Below are 20,499 nucleotides of genomic sequence, written 5' to 3'. Positions count from 1 at the left end.
GTTTCTGGTGCACAAATCTACTGAATATGAATCGGTCCAGACCTGGGGAGCTCGGATTTTGGTGTTTGGTTTCTTTCTTCTAACAGAGTAAAGCAATTTTGGGGAGCCTGGAGATGGCTTGAGCTTGAAGCAGGAGAAAACAGAGGAAATGTAGGTGTTTCCCTCAATGTTTTTTTTCCTTATTTTTTCTTTTCTTTTACTGTTTAGTTCTTTTCATTTTCTCTGCTGCAGCAAAGCACAGGTATGAAGGATAATAATTTGTTTTCTGATCCTGAAAGTCACTGTAAACACCTTTTTTTCTGTACAGTTGTTAGTTCTTATTCCCAGGACTGGCAAGCTTTATTGGTAAATATTGCTAAGTCTTCGGTATTGAATTTCATGGGCCTACCAATGTTAGTTTTCGGGTTTTTACTTTTCTTTTGAAGTGCTACTTTTCCTTGTTGACTGATGCACTTATTTGTCATGTTCTGCATTGCAGTTATAAGTCTCTCCCTTCTCGGCCTCCTCCTTCTCGCCGGAAGCAGCCGCGACGCCGGCAGCCCTTGCCAGACCCCAGGTAACCCCAACCCCCTTCATTCTTTTTTCTTCGTGTCTGCCTCCCTCTCTTCAATCTCTCCATACGGCAGATATCAAGGATTAAAGTTGTTTCTGACTGTTACCTTATATGTAATCAAGTTTCTAGGGAATCATTTTTTTTGTCATTTTTGTGCATGTCCTCTTACAGTTCTGTATTGATGATTTTTTTGTATGCTGCTGCTGCTGTCTATCTAGAAGAGCAGATGGGCGTTAGATGCAATCTGAATACTTGGTTGTGGTTGACATTGCTTTGTTATGCTTTGATTGTAGACACTCTTATTTTTTGGCTGTTTTTTTTTAAGTACAACTATGTTATTTTTGTTGATACATTCTTTTGATCTCATATATTTGGTTACTTATAATGGATGTGACTTGTAGGAGCAGAAAATGCATCAAATTTTGTGTAGTGTGTAGCTTTTACTCAATAAAGAAGCTTCAAGATGTGATATTCCTTTCTGTGCAGATGATGGTGGTGGCATGGATCCGGATAAAATGAGGCAATGCATACCACTTGGATATTCAGTAAAGAGCAGGTTAGCAAATACAATTGGGCAATGTGAGCTATTATTTTTTCTGTATTACTCATACTATGCATACTGTTAAAAGAGGAATGTTCTTAGACAGCATTTCTGGATGTAGACTACTTATCTATCTGTTATCCAATGGAGCATATAGCATTGACTATCGAGTGATGAACTATTTTAATTTGATGAATGCTCATATAGAGAGATACTTACATTTTTTAATATGCATTTTGTTGTTAATGTTAATTTTTTATTGAATAAATGCTCATATTTTATTTCTTAGATACTTACATAAATCAAGTTGTTGCATTAATGTTACTTTTACATGTTAATCTCATATTTTTTCCGTATTTATTTGAGATTTTTTATTTCTTGTTGGTTGTTGCTTCATCAATAAAGCATTTCTTATTTATTTATAATTTTAGATAATTTTTATAATTTTTTTAAGTTAAATTTTTTTTTTTGAGGCTTACGCCTCACCTCAGATTTTGGTGGAGCGCCTCGCTACGCCTCAACGCTTTTCACAACATTAATAAAATGGTTTGAACAAAATAGTAACAATTTTTCAAATCATTAGATTTTAAGAACAAGAGGAGCATCCCTCAAAGATCATAATCAACTTATTTTTCAAGAAACCATAACATTGATCATAAGAAGATTTGATTGTTTAAAAGACATATGATTCATTAAGAAGAGAAACAATTATGTATAAAAATTATCTTAAATGAAATGGTGGTCGTCCAAAAAGCATACGAATCTTTCAAAAGAGTGTCTATTAGAGACACTTCAAACAAAACCCATAAAAGGGTATAAATGAAAGAACACAAATAAAGTAAATAAATCTTTATTTATCACAAAAATGCTTAAGAAGCATTGATCATGCACCATATGAAAATGTCTTCAAAACTAAAGCTACGTGCTCAAAGGCACTAGATTATCAATAGACCAAAATGCGCACAAAGGCAAGATGAACACACTCAAAGGAGAAAATATGCACAATAGGCATGAAAAATAAACAAGTTTATTGAATGAGTAAGAGAACTTTTACAAAACGGATTAAAAAAAAACTAATTAACTTCATGTTAATACACACATATATGCATCATATAGTTAAAACATACTCAATACACATGAAACAATAATGAAGAGACAACTAATTTTATCAATAAAAGATGAGTTAATTAATTTTATGTGTACCACAATGTAGGCACGATAATCAATTACAAACATAACTCACACAACTTAGAGTGATTTTAATTATAGAGGTCCATATATATATATATATATATATATATATATATATATATATATATATATATATATATATATATATTATCAATGAAATGCATGAACTTTTATCGATAAATATTTTTTCATACAAGGAAAAAAAATAAGTAGTAAAGATTTAAAAAATTCATTAAAAAATCCTACATGATAAAAGAGAATGATATACACAAATCAAAACCAATTTGCGGAAGATGATAAATTTAAAAATTCCCATAAATATGGAATTTCGCAAATCTCAACAATTGTTCATCCACTACAAGCAATCACCTCATTAGACCTCCAAAACCCACAAATCAAGTGTATAAGTGACTAGAACAAGAGCATAAATATAATGTCAATAAAAGACCAAAGATACACACGAAGGTGTGTATAAACACCTCTTGTCTACATATAATGGCACTTAAAACTAATGTATCAACAACTAGAACAAGAGCATAATGCCAACAAAGGGCTAATAAACATACACGAATGTGTGAATAAACAACTCTTGTCTACATATAATGACACTAAGGATCAAGTGTATCAGCTACTAGAACAAGAGTACAAAGTCAACAATTCGCTAAAAATCACACACGAAGGTGTGAATAAACATCTCTTGTCTACATATAATGACACTTAAAAACAAGTGTATCAACGACTAGAACAAGAGTACAAAGCATAGTGACAAATATCGTGAGATTTATGAAAATCTCGCGATAATATCGTGAGAAATTGCCTGAAAGTTTAAAACGATAATTTCTCGCAAAATTTTCAAAATATCGTGAGATTTATGAAAAAACATAAATATCGTGATTTAAACATGATGTTTACGTTTTAAACGGCTATTTATCGCAAAAAAATTGTATTTTTATTTTTTAATAAATTTTATTAATATTTTCTTATAAAAAATTAATTTTATATTTTTTTATTTATTTTTTTATTGTCGAGATTTTGCCTTAAAAAATGCGAGATTTATGAAATTTTTTTAATTTCTTGAGAGTTTTTGAAAAACGAGAAATTGTCATTTAAAACGTTTGTCACTATGGTACAAAGCCAACAATGGGCTAAAAACACACACAAAGTTGTAAACAAACATCTCTTATCTACATATGCTGACACTTAGATAAGAAGCATAAAAAGGAGAACACCCGAGGTAAGAAGGCTTGTAATGGAAACACTAATACAATTAAAAAATATTAATTTTGACCATATTTTGAAACACCATGGTTTCAAAAAATTAGATATCCATCACAGATACAGATAATTAAAAGCATCCATAATAAAAACAATGGCTAAAAACAATTGAGTGATCCAATATACTCGCAATCATAGATTATATAACTGTCAGTTAGAGTCAAACTACAAGTTGACAATCTAAAATGACATAAAACGAGGTACACACAACTGACCCCAACAAACATCTCTAATTCAACAATAATAAGGCCAAGAAGATTGATGCATAAAATAAAAGTTTGTGATGAATAACACAAATGCCATAAGAAGGCAATAAATACTCATGAAAATCATTTTTCAAATAGGTGAGTTCATAAAAGGAGAAAAGACAATTTCAAATCGAAAAAAAAAAAACAATAATGATAGATGACTAATCTTAAAAAAATACAATCATATGCATAACAATATGTCTCATGACAACCTTTTGAATAAACAAGAATCATGCTTAACATAATCAATTCTAAAAGATGAAGTCATAAATTCATCGATCAAGGAATAGATGCACTAGGGCATGTTACATACAAAAGATCTAATAAATTTTAAAGAGAAGACAAAAACATATTGTCTTAAAAAGAAGTCTTTTAAAAACAAAAGTCTACTATGAGACAAACAAAACATGTAATATTAAGGAAATAATACATATAAAGTTTTAGAAGAACTTTTTACAATCCCACAAGTAAGCATAATTACTACCAATCATGAAAATAATCTAATAACTCATAGTTATATAGAAGCTATGAAATTGTACCAAACGTTATTCATAATGCAATCTATTTTGTGTGACTATGACACATTTTTAGAGAAAAGCGAGTTAACATTATAAAATGCATTCAAAGAATCCAATGCAAGATTTATTTTTTATATAAAAGTTGAATAGAGATGAACACAAATATCTACGAATAATTAATCGAGAATGTTTTTCAAAAAATTAGTTTTGCATAATAAGGAAAACATCTTAGAATTAACCATTGCAATGAGATATGTGAAAATACAAATTACAAGGGATAACACAAGAGGGTTCAATAAAGAACCAAATATCACAAGCACATAAAGTGCAAAATACACAAAACCCACTAAGGGGTAAATGCAAAAAGGCAAAAGAAGAATATTATTGAGGGAAAAAAGGAGAGAACCATTGAAATCACATAAAATACGAATATGTCAATATGCAAAAATATCTACAATATTACCAAAGAGTTAAGAAAAACATGATGACATAAGATGTACATCATACAAGTTTCTAAAATTTTAAGGAACTCATAAAATTCATAATGATTACCAATAATTATTATGATAAAACCAAATGCATACAACAAGGGAATTAGTAATATGAAAAGCATAATATTTAAGATTTTAAAGGAAAACCATATATTCTTGTAAAATATAATTTTTATGACAATATGCATAATTAAAACAAATATTTTATGAAGATATGCTTACACACGATTTAATAATTTCTTTAAAGAACTATTCATTTTTAACATATTTAGCAAGAGGCTACTACATTTTCAAATGCATACCATAAATATTTAAAGTAGAGAATCCAAAGAAAATATCAAAAGTATCCATATATATATATATATATATAATGATCAAGAAAATAGTGATTTCTCATGCATAATGCATGAGATAAATAATACAAGAGACACTTTTAAAAAGTATGCGATACATACCTGGTAAATTCTTTCTTTGAATCCAAACTTTGAGTGGCACAATTTTTAAGGTGACCACTGTGATGACGCAACACACGAGCTATTATTCTAGAGACCAAGCTCTGATACCATGAAAGGAAATAGGCGAAAGTGTAACCCAAGAATGCACAAGCATTCACAAAGCCCAATAATGGACAAACACTACGACATTCAAACAAGAAGTCCACAAAGGGACAATATGAAAGCCAAAAAAGGTTACACAAGCATGAAAAATAATGGAATATTTATTGGAATGAGCCTTGAAAGGCATACAAATACAAGGAATGACCCCTATTTATACAACAAAAAAGAGCAAAAGGGAGAGCCATTCGGGGCTCCCCATAGAGACGTTGGGAGCCCCCAACGGTCACATTTATGACCGTTGGGGGTCCCAATGACTCTATGTGAGACCCCCAGCGTGTTCAAAAAAGGGATTAAAAAAAAATTACAAAAAATAAAAAGATAAAATAACCTAATTAATAAATAGTTGTTTCTATAAACAACTATATAAAAAGATAAAAATACCCCTATCGGGTATTACAAATGAATAACATATTTTTATATATATAGACATGTATATATCTACATATGTATATATATTTTAAACAGTATGGACATGATTATGATGAGACTTTTAGTCTCGTTGTTAAAATAGGTACCATTCGTATTATTTTGTCCTTAGTTGTTGGTCATAAGTGGAATTGAGTCAATTGGGTGTGAAAAATGTCTTTTTGCATGGGGATCTCAAGGAAGAAGTCTATATAGAGCAGCTACCGGGATATAGTGTGAATAATTATGTTTAAATGTTAAAGAGAGCCATTTATGGGATGAAACAAGCTTCAAGATCTTGGTTTGAAGATTTTTCCCTTGCAATCCAATGTTATGGTTTTCTTCGTTCTCCGCTAGATCATTCACTCTTCATCTACAAAGGTAATAACTTTGTAACTCTACTTCTTATTTACGTTGATGACATAATTGTTATCGGCAGTTGTAATGGCCATATTAAAAAAGTGAAGGACCTTTTAAATAAAATAGTTTAAGATAAAGGACTGAGGTATTTCCTTGGTATATAGGTGGACCGAAAGGATGATTCCCTTATTCTTACACAGCATAAATATACTATGGAATGCCTTAACAAGACAGGGATGAAGGAATGCAAACCAGCTGCCACACCTGTTCCTATCCACCAAAGATTGAGTATTAGTGAAGGAGAACTGTACTGGGATTAGACCAAATATAAGAGTGTAGTTGGTATGTTGGAGTATCTCACATTTACTCGTCTGAACATTGTGTTTGTTGTCAATAGGGTGTCTCAGTTCATGCACCAGCCTAGGCTGCCACACATGGAGCCTGTGAAAAGAATCCTAAGATATTTAAAAGGGACAGCAGAAGATGATCTGATTTACAGAAAAAGGACCACAGATGAGGCTTTGTAACGCCCCAAAATTTTAACCGAGATTTATGTGGATTTTTTTTATTTATTTTTTTATAACAGCGAAAAGAATAACCAATATAGAGTTAAGCATTTCGAAACATTACATTTGAGAGAAAACTCAACACATGTATTTCATTATCTTCATGAGTTTTGTGTTCTTCAAAACCACTCATGTTTTCTAAAAAGGTTACATTTCTTGAAACATATAGTTTATCATTTTTAATATCATAACACCTAAAACCTTTTTGTGTTTCCGAATATCCCAAAAACGCACAAGGAATAGCTTTGGGAGATAATTTATCATTCTTATCGGTGAGAACAAAACATTTACAACCAAAGATTCTTAACCTATTGTTGTAATCGGGTTCTTTTTTATACAAGATTTCATATGGAGATATTTGATTCAAGTTTTGGGATGAAAGTCGGTTTATGAGATAAACCGATGCAAGAGCCGCTTCGGCCCAAAATCTTTTTGGAATTTTTTGAGAAATGAGCAAAGTTCTTGTAGTTTCAATTATGTGTCTATGTTTTCGTTCGGCCAACCCATTTTGTTGAGGAGTTTTGGGGCAACACCTTTGATGAACAATCCCATTATTTTCAATATAACTTTTGAAATCATTTGAGAGATATTCTCCCCCGGAATCGGTTTTAAGAATTTGTAATTTACTATTGAATTGATTTTGTATTATCATGTGAAAAACCTTAAAAGTAGAGAAAACCTCATGTTTATGTTTGAGGAAGTATATCCCACTATACCGTGAGAAATCATCCACATAAATAACATAATACGAAAAACCTCCCTTAGACACAACGGGTGCCGGTCCCCAAACATCCGAATGCACAATTTCAAAAGGCTTAGTTGAAAACATACTTCTTTGTCCAAAAGGTAAGCTTATCATTTTACCAAGAATACAATCATTACAATTGAAATTGTCTTTACATAAAGTTTTAGCAAAATGTAAATAAGAAAGCTTGACAATATTTGGATGCCCAAGGCGTTTATGCCAAACATTTATATCTTTATGTTGGGCAACATTACAAAAAGAGGGTTTTGGAATTTGAAGAAATTCTATAAGATAAAGATCTCCCTTCCTAGAGCCTTCCCCAATCAACTTCCCGGACCGACGATCCTGTATCCAACATTTATTTAATGAGAATTTGATATCACACCCATGATCCGATAGTTGAGAGACGGAAAGTAAATTTAAATTTAGTTTTGCTATAAATCTAACTTTAAGAATAGAAAAACCTTGTCTTTCAAAATCACCAATTCCTTTTATTTCAAGAGAAGCCCCATCCGCGGTAGAGACAAAAGAGGGTGACAAATTTTTTGAGTATTTAGAAAGTGCAAAAACATTTGGAGTCATATGAAAGGATGCACCCGAGTCTAAGAGCCAAAGAAACTTACCGGAAGGAGAGAAGGTGGTCATGGCGGCTCCGGAAACGGATCCCTTGAGGAGTGGTTGAAGAGCTTTCATGATTTGATTGAGAGACGAAGTAGCATGGTTGGAAGTTGATGGACCTTCCTCCTTGGTTGACTGGAAAGTAGTAGACATAGCCACCATCTTCTTCCATTTAGGGCATACCGGTTTAATGTGACCCGATTCTTTGCAAAAATGGCATATGATCTTACTATAATCTCTTCTTCCATAATGCCCACCATTTTCTCTTCCTCCTTGATTTTTGTTAAAATGAGAGGGTTTATAGGTTTTAACATTATTTCCCGGTCTTGAGACGGCATAAGCACCCTCATCCTCATCTTTAGAGGGAACGGCCAACACACTTAGATTGATTTTATTCATTCCCAATCTAGTTTCTTCTCCACTTAATTTGGTAAGCACATCTTCCAATGGAGGAGAAGAGAAAGAAGACAAGAGAGAGGATCTAGTTTGTTCAAACTCGGGTCTAAGCCCATTTAAAAAGTTAAAGAAATGATCATCTTCTAAATGTTTGGCCCTTAATTCAATAGCCTCACCACTCCATTTAGGTTCTTGGAGAGCAAGCTCATCCCAAATAGTGGATAACTCGGCAAAATACTCTCTAACGAACATTTCTCCTTGTTGAAGGGTTAAAGCCTTCTTTTGGAGATAGTATTTATGGGACAAATCTATTGAAGTATACATTCTTTCAAGATATTCCCATACTTGATATGCCTTTTTGAACTTTAGAATGTTGGCATTAATTTTGGTCTCAACCGAAGAGAAGAACCATGACAGTATTTTGTAATTTTTCATTTCTCACTCTTCATGCTTCTTATTGTAATCTTCAAAAGTCTTTTCTCTTTCTTCTCCCTCAAGAACCTTGATCTCCCCTCTCTCAAGGATAGTAATTTTAGGTTCGGGAATAGTTCCTTGAACATATCCCCAAAGACCCTTTCCTTTTATATGGGCCTCCATATTCCCGGCCCATACATGATAATTCGTTCCATTTAATTTGAAGTCAAGAGAGAAGTGTGAATCCTTTTCGCCCATTAGAGAGGATACAAAGAGAAATAAATGCGTACCACAATGCGAAATGAGTTCCTTCTTGATATAGAAAGCTTCTAAAAAATAGAATGAAGGACCGAGTCTTCACTCCAACCACCACAACTTAATGGCACACTTTACGAGGTACTCCAACGAAGAGAGAAAAATGCACGATCTTCTTTTCCTTTAAGCCTAGCTCTGATACCATGTGAAAATATCTCAAACAGGAGATAAAGTGTGCGATAAGCACAACACCACCAATGTGCACAAGAACACTTTGAACAAATGTACACGAAGGTACAATAAAGAAACTCAAATGCACAAAGGCATACAAAATATAAAGAATTTTATTGAGAAGAATGGAGAACAAAAGCTCCAAGAAGTGGTTTTTACAAAGGGGGAACTCCCTTATTTATAAGCAAGCAAGGAGCCTTGGAGGGGCTCCACTAGCTGTTGGAGCCCCTCCAACGGTTAGAATTCTAACCGTTGGAGAGGCTGAACAGCTAGTGTTGAGCCCCCTCCAAGTTGACTTGAGTCAAACAAAAAAGAAAAAAGAAAATGAAAAGAAAAAAGAAAAGAAGAAAAAGTAAAAGTACAAAAATATTACAACATATTCATAATTATGAATATGCGCAAAAGAAGAGAAATGAATATAATACCCTTGCGGGTTTTACAAGAAGAGAGAGAAACATATATATTTACATATATATAAAGATAGATACATATACATATATATCATGTATATATGTATATGTATCTCTCTTTATATATATATATGTAAATATTTACATAAAAGAGATACAATTTAACAGTTAGAGTATCTCACATTTACTCGTCTGAACATTGTGTTTGTTGTCAATAGGGTGTCTCAGTTCATGCACCAGCCTAGGCTGCCACACATGGAGCCTGTGAAAAGAATCCTAAGATATTTAAAAGGGACCGCAGAAGATGATCTGATTTACAGAAAAAGGACCACAGATGAGGCTCTATAACGCCCCAAAATTTTAACCCAGATTTATGTGGTATTTTTTTATTTATTTTTTTATAACAGCGAAAAGAATAACCAATATAGGGTTAAGCATTTCGGAACATTACATTTGAGAGAAAACTCAACACATGTATTTCATTTCATTATGATATGAACATTTAAATTACCATAAACCCAAGGAATCACTGGAACAGTAAATCAACAATCTTAATACAATGCATCATCCTGCAACCGCTCATAAGTCTACTTGTTTACCTGAAAATGGTGAAAGTTATAGGAATTAGACTACCACGTCTAAGTAAGAAAACTGTAATTTTTAATGCAGGTATGTCATGAATCTAGCATGTGATGTAGGTGTCAAAGGTGAATCTCAACATATGTCTAAACAAGTAGGCAGTTTATGCAACAGAAACCAACATTCATATACATGAGTATGTGAACAGTTATACAACAACCATAACCGAGCAGGTAAACCATAGTGTGCAGCATTAATAAGCAAGAGAGGTATGGTATGCAACAGTCATAATAATAACACAGTGTAACATTAATAAGTGAGATATGTATTGCAACAATCATAATCATTAACATATAAAACTCTCGGATAAGTGTTCAACTACCTCGTATCTACACATTTCATAATTTTATTTCATCACAAGCTCAGAATATAAAGCATGTTAAAAAAACATAAACGCATACCTCCAGTATTTCCACTCACTGTGATACCTAAATGCTCTAAAATTGTGTTTAAATTATCTTACCCCGCGGGTACACACGGGCACAAGTGACCATCTCAGAAGAAAACATTTGGGGGTATATTATTCAAGAGTATTTTATTAACCCGAACATTCTAACTGAGACTGAATCCCCAAGGGAGCGACCAATAGCCAAGAGAATCTCCCAAAGGCTCGACTCAAAACAGAATGCATCCCTAACTTCTGCAGAAGACATGGAACTACCACCTAGGACACATAGGTAATCCTGGTCCCTAACTCCGAGGATGGGGACCAACGAGCCGCTTCACGCTCGAAACACAACACAAGTCCTCGAAGTTTTGTACCACCTACCGTCTCCAAGGTAAGCCTCAAAAACTGATTTCATTAGTTAATCATTTTTCCGAAGTTCAGGACATTTCCCAACTTCCTTCTACTGCCATAGCAATAGATCCCAACCGTAGTCATTTTACCAAGGTGTATAAACCATCCATATACTTTTTTTCATATTGATTTCTTAATCCCACTCAGAGTGCTCCGGTGCTTTTAAACCAATCAAGCACACTAATTACAATTAGGTTTCATCACTCTTTTTAACATAGCACACAAGCCAATAACTCAAGTACCCACGAGGGGTAACCCATTCATATATTGCCCTCTTAGGCAAAGCACATATCCATATATCAATATATACTCCATCATATGTGTGAAACCAATATAACAACCCCGTTCATCAACACAACTACCATACTGCATTCCAGCAGTTCAAATAATACATTTTCTGACAAAAAGCAGTTTAAGCACGTGGTATTCCATGTAAACCAGTCACAGTCAACATAATTACTTGAAGTCAATACTTATGATGGAAAATAAATTAACTTAGAACTCAAGTCTAACAATAGGTAATAGAATAACCTAAAATCAAGCATGATAATAGGTAATGAAAAGATATGTATTCAAATTTAATATCCGTTATTAATTCAACATTGAAACAGATTTGATATAGTCAATAAGATAACATATAGTTATCTTGGATATTAGTCAACCTAAACAAATCAGTTTGATGACAGAACACAAAATATCATATAATCAAATTTAATCATTGTCAACAAAATAATAGGAATTCAGATTTGATACCATCCATAAAATAACGTATTACTCACGTATTTAACTGTCAACAGATCATCATATAAACCATATGTTTACATTGTTTTTATGTTTGGGCATTATGTATGTGATACTCTTTGTATAAGATCAACGTGCATTACATGTGAGCTTTATAAACAATCTTTCCTATTTAAGAACATTGAGAAGTTTTCCTGTTTAAGAAAGTCAAGTTTAAGATTTCAAAGCCTGGGTAAACTATAACCAACTCAATACATCATGTTATACATAGATGGAATAAAATGTGTCCAATAGCATGCGTGTGAATAAGCAATGCTGCAGAACCCAGATTCATAACACTTGATAAAACAATAGTTACTGCAGTTTCATTTCCAACTCAATGATTTAATCTAATTTTCCTGAATTAAACCTATACTTAAAACAACTGTAACCCATCAATCAGCCACAATCATATACAGCGCAATATATTAACCAAAGATGCTCGGTTTATCAAAATTCAAACAGACACATTCGGCTGTCCAAAAAGAACGAATATAAGGATGTGTGGTCAGAGTGTAACAACCACCTTGGGCTGTCAAAACAGATGTACCTTAATTAAAGACAGCCTTACACAAGCATGGATAACCAAAGCCCAAAACACCTGTATCGGTAATACATTCGCATTACCCATTAGGCAGGACTTCCCAAACAATCCATTCAGAAACACATGGTAATGTACCCATGGAAGCATACCCAAGACATGTCGGGACATAAGCATTCCAATGTGTGAGTCCATTATATTTTCCCAAAAAGAAAACTAATCAGATAACAAGGTGAAACTGAACATATCATGGAATTCATTTCAATACAAAGAAAAGAAATCTAAGAAAAACACAAAACAAAATTTCTAAAAGAATAAAGTATTCATCAGATCTAGAGGAGTCCCATACTTCCCTGAAAAAAAAACACCATACATCACATTACTGCAGAGAATGCTTCATAGCAGAAAACAAAGAACATGTATCTCAAGAAATGTGCAGCTTGGGTAGAAATGTTATGACAAGAATACTTAGAGCCTATATTTTTTTCCCTCAAGTTAGGGTTAGGCAAGAAACCCCCAAAGTGTTGGGATTTGGGAATCGCAGGGTTCGTAACCTCCAGAAAACCCAGCATTTTTCCATTTTTGGTTTTCCAGCAGCCAAGAACCCCATCGGAAAACCCCAAACCCCATACTCGACCCACAGAATAGCTAGAAGAAAAGGGAAAAACAGGAAAATCTACATTCTTTTAAATGTTAAAATCCCCAAATCCCATCTGGATTCATGCGATACCCAACAAGAAAAGCCATCAGAATCCTACCTTTTTCTTGCGACTGGAGGAAGAGGTGGTTGCCTCTGCAAGAGGAAGGTCGCAGGCGATGGCGGCAGCAGATGGTCGAAGCTCCCGTCGGCATGCGTGAAACCGAAGGAGAGGGATGCGAGCAACAGAGGGAGTGAAGCCAAGAGGAGGAAGTGGTTGTCACTGATGCGAGAAGGATGTCGCCGATGGCCCTAGTTGCAGGCGACGGCGGCAGCAGGTGGTCGAAGTCATCGATCGGAAAGAGCGTGAGAGATGAGGCAGCAGAAGGAAGATGAGAGCAGGGGGAAAGAAGGGCGAGACTCCCCTCTTTAACGAGCCAAAAATCTCCATCCCTTCGAGAAAAATGGAGTTGGTTACGCTTTCTGTAACCTCCCCCTCCCCTTTCGTTCTTGCAAGAATCGTGCCCTAGACACGATTCTTGTTTTCGTGCGTTTTATAAAACAAGCCCGGGTTCGATCCGTGACCTGCAACTCCGGATCCACTCTAACGTGGATCCGGGTCGGCTTTATAATGTTGGATCCATCCTAACATGGATCCGGGTCAACCTAAAATGAGGGATCCAAATGGATCTGGGTCGGCACTGAACTGTAGGATCCACTGGCTAGGTCCATTTGGCTCCAATGTGGGTCCAAACCCCAATTACCCAAATCTTTTATTATATATATTCTTTTGGATCCGGTAATGGATCTTGGACCCAAAATGCATAAAATTACTCAAAAATTTGGGTTATTACAGGCTTTGATGATGGTTATGGTATACTCGGACACTAACTGGGCTGGTGATCCTAATAAGAGAAGATTTGTGTCTGGATACTGCATTTTTATTGAGGGAAATCTTGTCTCATGGAGTGGTCAAAAGCAGAAAGCTATAGCGAGATCCAGTACAGAAGCAAAGTATCGTTTCATGGCCATCGTTATTGCTGAATTGATTTGGATCAGACATCTGTTATACAATTTGGGAGAAACCGCACCCATATCTCTATTATTATGCGACAATCAAGGGGCCATCAATATCTCGTTAAATCCTATTCAACATATTGAAATTGATCAACATTTCATCCGACAAAAAGTTGAAGATCACGAGATAGAGACAAGATATGTGCAAACTGAAGAACAAGTGGTTGATTTGTTTACGAAAGGCCTCACGAAGCGAAGATTTTGGTATTTGAGAGGCAAGTTGTCCATGGTCGATAACCATGTTCAACTTGAGGGAGGCTATTAGCATGAGTCGGGTGGATAGATGGATCTGGATCGATCCATCTTATATTGTTTATTATTATTTCCTTCTTTACCCCTTATTAAAATCCCTTTGTATTATATGTAACCAAGGGTATTTTTGGAATGTATCTTATTACTACAGTTTCAGTTATAAAAGAAAAGAAAGAGGCACCATTTTCCCAGTTTGGGAATCATGTGCATTCAGCCCCAATACTTTGCTGCCTTCTTTCCCTCCTGCAGAAATCTCAGGAACCCTAAATCTAACAAGGATCACAATAGAGACTTTAGAGAGAAGGTTGAAATGAGACATCTTTTTAAGTTAGATGATTGATGCATTGCAAAGTTACCGTATCAGCTTATTAAAGGTGCATTTCGATCACTAGGTTTCAAGATTCTTCTTATGGGGCACATTCCACAAGAAGACCACTTCCACATATTTCTTTTGATACTTAAAATAACGACAAACCTCCATAATTTAAATTATCATCTGTAGAGGTGGAAAATATAAATCCTGAAGCTATGCGGCCAGTTGCTTTTTAATTTTCCTATGCAGTCATGAATCCACATTTACCCAATCAACACGAACAATAAGCATAAAAGGACAAATATATGATTTCCCTATTGAATCCTCTTTGGGTACACATATAGCTGATTTATCTATCTTCCGCCATATTTTTCAATATTCAATATCAATAAGTATCGTCTCTTACAACTCAAAGCAAGCAACCTTGAACAAGATACAAAACAAAATTCAGCCTTGTTAAAGTTAAGGCAACCATTAAGATATTTGCAATATGAAGTGCCATTCATGAAAACTTCTAATCTAGATTCAGAATTATGAATACAGAACCTTTAGTTCTATCAACACTTACGCATTAATGTGATGCACATTTATTCAAAAATCTACTGGATGCTTGAGAATAACTTCAACCCAACAAGCCAAGGAAAAAAAAAGAAGAAACAGTATCTTCAAAGTTCAAACCACATTTAATTTTGTTTGATCAACATTCTCTTCAGTAATATGAAGCTTCTATTTAGCTCAGTAACAGAAGAATAGCTCATTATCATGCTACAATATGTTTAGGCACCGAAAAATTCAATGTACATACTGTTTACTAACCTGGACCATTTGTAGGCAGCATTTCCTTCAGATACCAAACCTTCCTTCCCAGTAGACATTGTAGCCTTCTCCAAATGCCTGATATTTATAGATGATCGTGAGGAAGTGACAATCATTAATATAGACAACCAATTTTTCCTCAAGTCCTGAAAAAAAGTAAATTAAAAAAAAATCAGAAACAAAAGGAACGGTTTCAGTTTAAATCTTCTTTAAAGGAATATGAAAGACATTCTACTTCATGTAATATTATATGATTCACGTTGGGAACCTTGAGACCATTTTATTTTTTACTAAAATAAAGTTCAAGACAACTAAAAACCAAAATAAAACATAGAAATTGTTATTATTTTGTCTACGTAACAAATTTGCCATTTGCGTAGTAATCCTGCTCCAGTCTTCAAATAGTTGTGGCTTTTTCTGTTAACTGAGGAAGCATCCATCATAGCAATCAGCAACAAAACATGAGAGGATGTTATGGAGTCAGATAAACAAAGTAAATTTATGGAAATTAATTTAAAGACTCAAGTTAGCTAAGGATCTGAGAAAAGAATTGTTGATTTTAAGCTGATTTTAACCAAAAGGTTGTTAGTGATGGCATTGCACTATAATAGCTCATAAATTTGGAATTTTGCTGAAGCAGGATGTTAGAAGAAATACAAGACAACTCATCGTGAGGCAAATACTCATATGCACAATTTTGGAATTTTGCTGAAGCAGAATTTTGCTCCATGTTTAGTTTTCATGCATCGCAAAAAAATCAATTTGATATTCTTTGAATTAAATTGTAATGTTTTATGATGTAACAGGCTGAGGTTCAGTGATGAGTTTCGCATGTTGATTTGTGAAACGAATGTTGTGTTTTGCATATTGATTTGCAAAACGAATATTGTGAAATAAATAATTCTTTGATAAAAAAAGAAAACAATGTAATTAATGTTTTTTCTGAATAGCCCTTCTTTAGTGTGGGAATCTGGCACTGCGGTTTTGGGAAACCATGAGGATACTAAAAATCCGTGTGCATTTGTGCCCCTAAACCCAACTAGGTGGTTCACTTTCCAGTCATGGTTTTAAGGAGATTCCGCCACTTTGCCTAGGCGTGGTTATGAGATTTCGTATGTGTGTGGTTCAGCTTGCACAGGAAACAAGAAGAGAGAGAGAGAGGAAGATGCACAATGGCTGGGGCGGCGCACGATAGCTCGACCTCCAAGCCCTAAGCTTTATAAAAATGAGCAGATATACAATGAGTCTTTTGTTACAGAAGTATTACAAGAATGTCATTAATGAAACAGTATTGTGCATGTGTTTCATTTAACATGCGTATGGATATGGATCCAGATCCATAAGCATGCTATATTTCAACACCCTCCCTCAAGTTGTACGTGATTTTGGAGGATGTACAACTTGCTCTTCAATAGCCAAAATTGATGTTATGTTAACCCCTTGGTAAACAAGTTTGTCACTTGATCTTCTGTTCGAACATGATGTAGTTCTATCTCCTTCATCTCAACTTTTTGCCGTATAAAATGTTGATCAATCTCAATGTGCTTCATTCTGCTATGTTGGATAGGATTACATGCAATGTTTATTGCGCTTTGATTGTCACATAGAAGAAATGATCGAATAATTGTCTCCCCAAGATCACTCAATAAGTGTCGAATCCATGTAGCTTATGTCGTGCCTGCAGCCATCGACCTGTATTCAGCCTCTGTACTCGATCGTGCCACTACCTTTTGTTTTTTGCTAATCCAGGACACTAAATTGTGTCCAATATATACACAATATCCAAAGACAGATCGTCTCTCATCTGGATCCTCTGCTCAATCTGCGTCTATATAAGTGATGAGTTCATGTCTTCTATGCATATTATCGTTCTTGCGATAAACAAGTTTGTCTCCTATAGTTCCTTTTAAATAGCGTAGAATGCGCTTCACAGCTTCCATATGACCCTCCGTTGGAGCATGCATAAACTGGGATACCTGATTGACAGCATAAACTATATCAGGTCTGGTAAAGGTCAAGTACTGTAACATTCCCACGAGGCTTCTATACGTTGTAGGGTTGACACAAAGATGGCCATCTTCAAAGCTCAGCCTTTGATGTAATACACTAGGAGTGCTGACTGATTTGCAATTCGTCATCCCGGCTCTTTCCAGAAGGTCAAGAGTGTATTTTTGTTGCATGAGTGTCAATGTGTTTTGTTGTCTGTCAACTTCCACACCAAGAAAGTACCTCAACTCCCCTAAATCTTTCATCTTGAAAGTTTTCATTAAAAACTGCTTCATGTCTTGCACATGATTATCTGAACTCCCAGTGATCACAATGTCATCAACATATATAAGAAGTATAACAATGTCTGCCTTTTGGTAAATAAAGCGTGAGTGAAACAGAGAGAATCTTCTAAAACCATAACTTTGAATTTGCATAGAGAAACTTCAAACCAAGAACCGGACGCTTGTTTCAACCCATACAGAGATTTCCTTAGTTTGCACACCCAGGCAGTAGGATCCTTCTCGGCATAACCAGAAGGTTGCTCCATATACACTTCTTCCTTTAAAGTTCCATGCAAGAATGCATTTTTAACATCCATCTGGCTAAGGCTCCATCCTCGATCGACTGCTAGAGATATGATGACACGAATTGTACCCATTTTGACTACCGGACTAAAAGTTTCATCGTAGTCTTCACCATATTGTTGTGTGAATCCCCGAGTAACGAGTCGCGCCTTATATCTATCAATACTTCCTTTGGGCTTATACTTTGTTTTATAAACCCATTTTGAGCCAACTACATTCTTTCCTTCTGACCGAGGTACTATTTCCCAAGTCTGACATTCATAAAGTGTTTCAATTTCTTCATTCATAGCTTCAGTCCAATGACGGGATTGAAGAGCTTGATTAAAACAAGTGGGTTCATCCTGTTTTGTGAGTTGAGACATAAACAACTGGAAATCAAGGGAAAAGGTCTCATAACTCACCCATCGTTGAATAGGATGTCTAATGCGTGACGGCCTTTAAGCTGGATCATTGGCGATGCGTTCCACATTCCTCGGCTCTGTATTTTTGTCCCGTCTAGTGTATATCTGTCCAGAGAAGCGTTCTTCTGGGGGTGGCTCAACTGGAGATAATTCAACATGCATCTGTGAGTCATTCAACTCCCTACTCAAGCCGAAGGAAGGACAATTTGCCTGACATGTTTCTCCTGTATTAGCAAAAAGATCTGCGCTCATCCATGGATCATATACCTCTACTTCTCGATATGGCAACTCTGCAGAGTCATTGACCTGAAAATTTCGTTCATCAAAAACAACATTTCTGGAGGTCCTAATACGTTTTGTAGTAGGGTCATAGCAATGATAGCCTTTGTATTCATCCGCGTACCCAACAAATCTGCACTTGACGGCCTTGTCCTGAAACTTATTTCGCACAGATGAATCAATATGTACATAACATACACAACCAAAAACACGCAACTCATCATAAGAGGGATGTTGCCTAAATAAAATATAATAGGGAGATTTCTGATCCAGAAGTGCCATAGGAAGACGATTTATGACATGAACAGATGTGTGAAAAACTTTTGTCCAGAGACTAACGGGCATATTGCTATCATGTAACATGCTCATCGCACTCTCGACAATATGTCTGTGTTTCCTCTCCGCAACCACATTTTGTTGAGGGGTATGAGGGCAAGAAACTTGTCGACTTATTCCTTTATCCCGAAGAAAGGCAATAAACTTGTTCGATGAATACTCTCCTCCACCATCACATTGTAAATGCACAATATCACAAGAAAACTTTGTTTTGACCATCGAATGGAATTCCCGAAATATTTGGAAAACTTCATGCTTATGTTTTAATAAATATATCCAAGTATAACGGGAATAAGAATCAATAAAGATAACATAGTAACGACTGCCAAAAAGAGAAGGAATAGGTGTGGGTCCCCAAACATCGAAACAAATAATCTTAAATGGCTTTGAAGCCGTTTTATTAATAATATGAAACGGAAGAACATGGCTTTTGCAGAGTTCGCATGAAGAACATTTAGTATTATTATCAAAAAATGAACATAAACTAGACTCTGGAAGAAGACCATCAGATACAAGATTTTCAACGAAACCCTAACTACAATGTCCCAAACGACTACGCCAAATATTTGGCTTATTACAATGAGATGAATTAAAAACATCCAATGAAGGGAAAAACAAAGACTCTGAAGGCAAAGACACTAAAGAATGCTTGGACGACTACAACTGGAGGACTGGACTGAAGGTGAAGACACTGAAGGAATCTCCTTGAAGACATACATGTTTCCTTGTCGCTCCCCCTTAGCGAACGTCTCCTTCATTCGTAGATCCTTAACATAAACAGAAGAGGGAGTAAATTCGACGGAAGAATTCATATCGTCAACAAGTTTAGCTACAGAAACAATGTTCTTTTTAATATTAGGAGCAAGAAGGATATTGGACAAGTGAAGTGAGGACTTTGACATAGGGATATGTGCACTGCCAGTATGACTAATGGAGTGATAAGTTTCATCTCCCGTAACTATACTACCTTTTTCAAAATAAGGCAATAAGTGAGATAACTTACCCGCATTACCCGTAACATATGTGGCAGCACCGGAATCAACATACCACTCGCCTTGTTCATTTTGCTTGATCGTCATCTGTGACAATGTTGATAACAAAAGTTGTTGCACATCTGTAGATGGCACTTTCGTGTTCACAGTAGTAGCTAATTTATTTTCAATTTTGTTTACTTTTCCTCTATTCTGTAGATTAAACCAACAATCAGCTTTCGCATGTCTCC

At 35.1% G+C, this 20,499-nt stretch overlaps 1 protein-coding gene across 2 annotated transcripts in view; it reads right to left on the bottom strand.

Moving 5' to 3' along the window:
* Positions 1–20,499, bottom strand: part of GRL (transcription activator) — a 190,099-nt gene that overhangs the window by 94,196 nt on the left and 75,404 nt on the right. For both annotated transcript variants that reach the window (XM_090015945.1, XM_090015946.1), the window contains one exon: positions 15,689–15,834. In XM_090015945.1, the coding sequence (XP_089872071.1) occupies positions 15,689–15,834 (146 nt within the window). The remainder of the gene's footprint in view (positions 1–15,688; positions 15,835–20,499) is intronic.

Source organism: Nuphar pumila, chromosome 8, assembly GCF_984573655.1.
Source record: "Nuphar pumila chromosome 8, dmNupPumi1.hap1.1, whole genome shotgun sequence".
Taxonomy (NCBI): domain Eukaryota; kingdom Viridiplantae; phylum Streptophyta; class Magnoliopsida; order Nymphaeales; family Nymphaeaceae; genus Nuphar; species Nuphar pumila.
The sequence above is the reverse complement of the archived record's forward strand: the minus strand, read 5'-3'. Positions and strand labels throughout refer to the sequence as shown.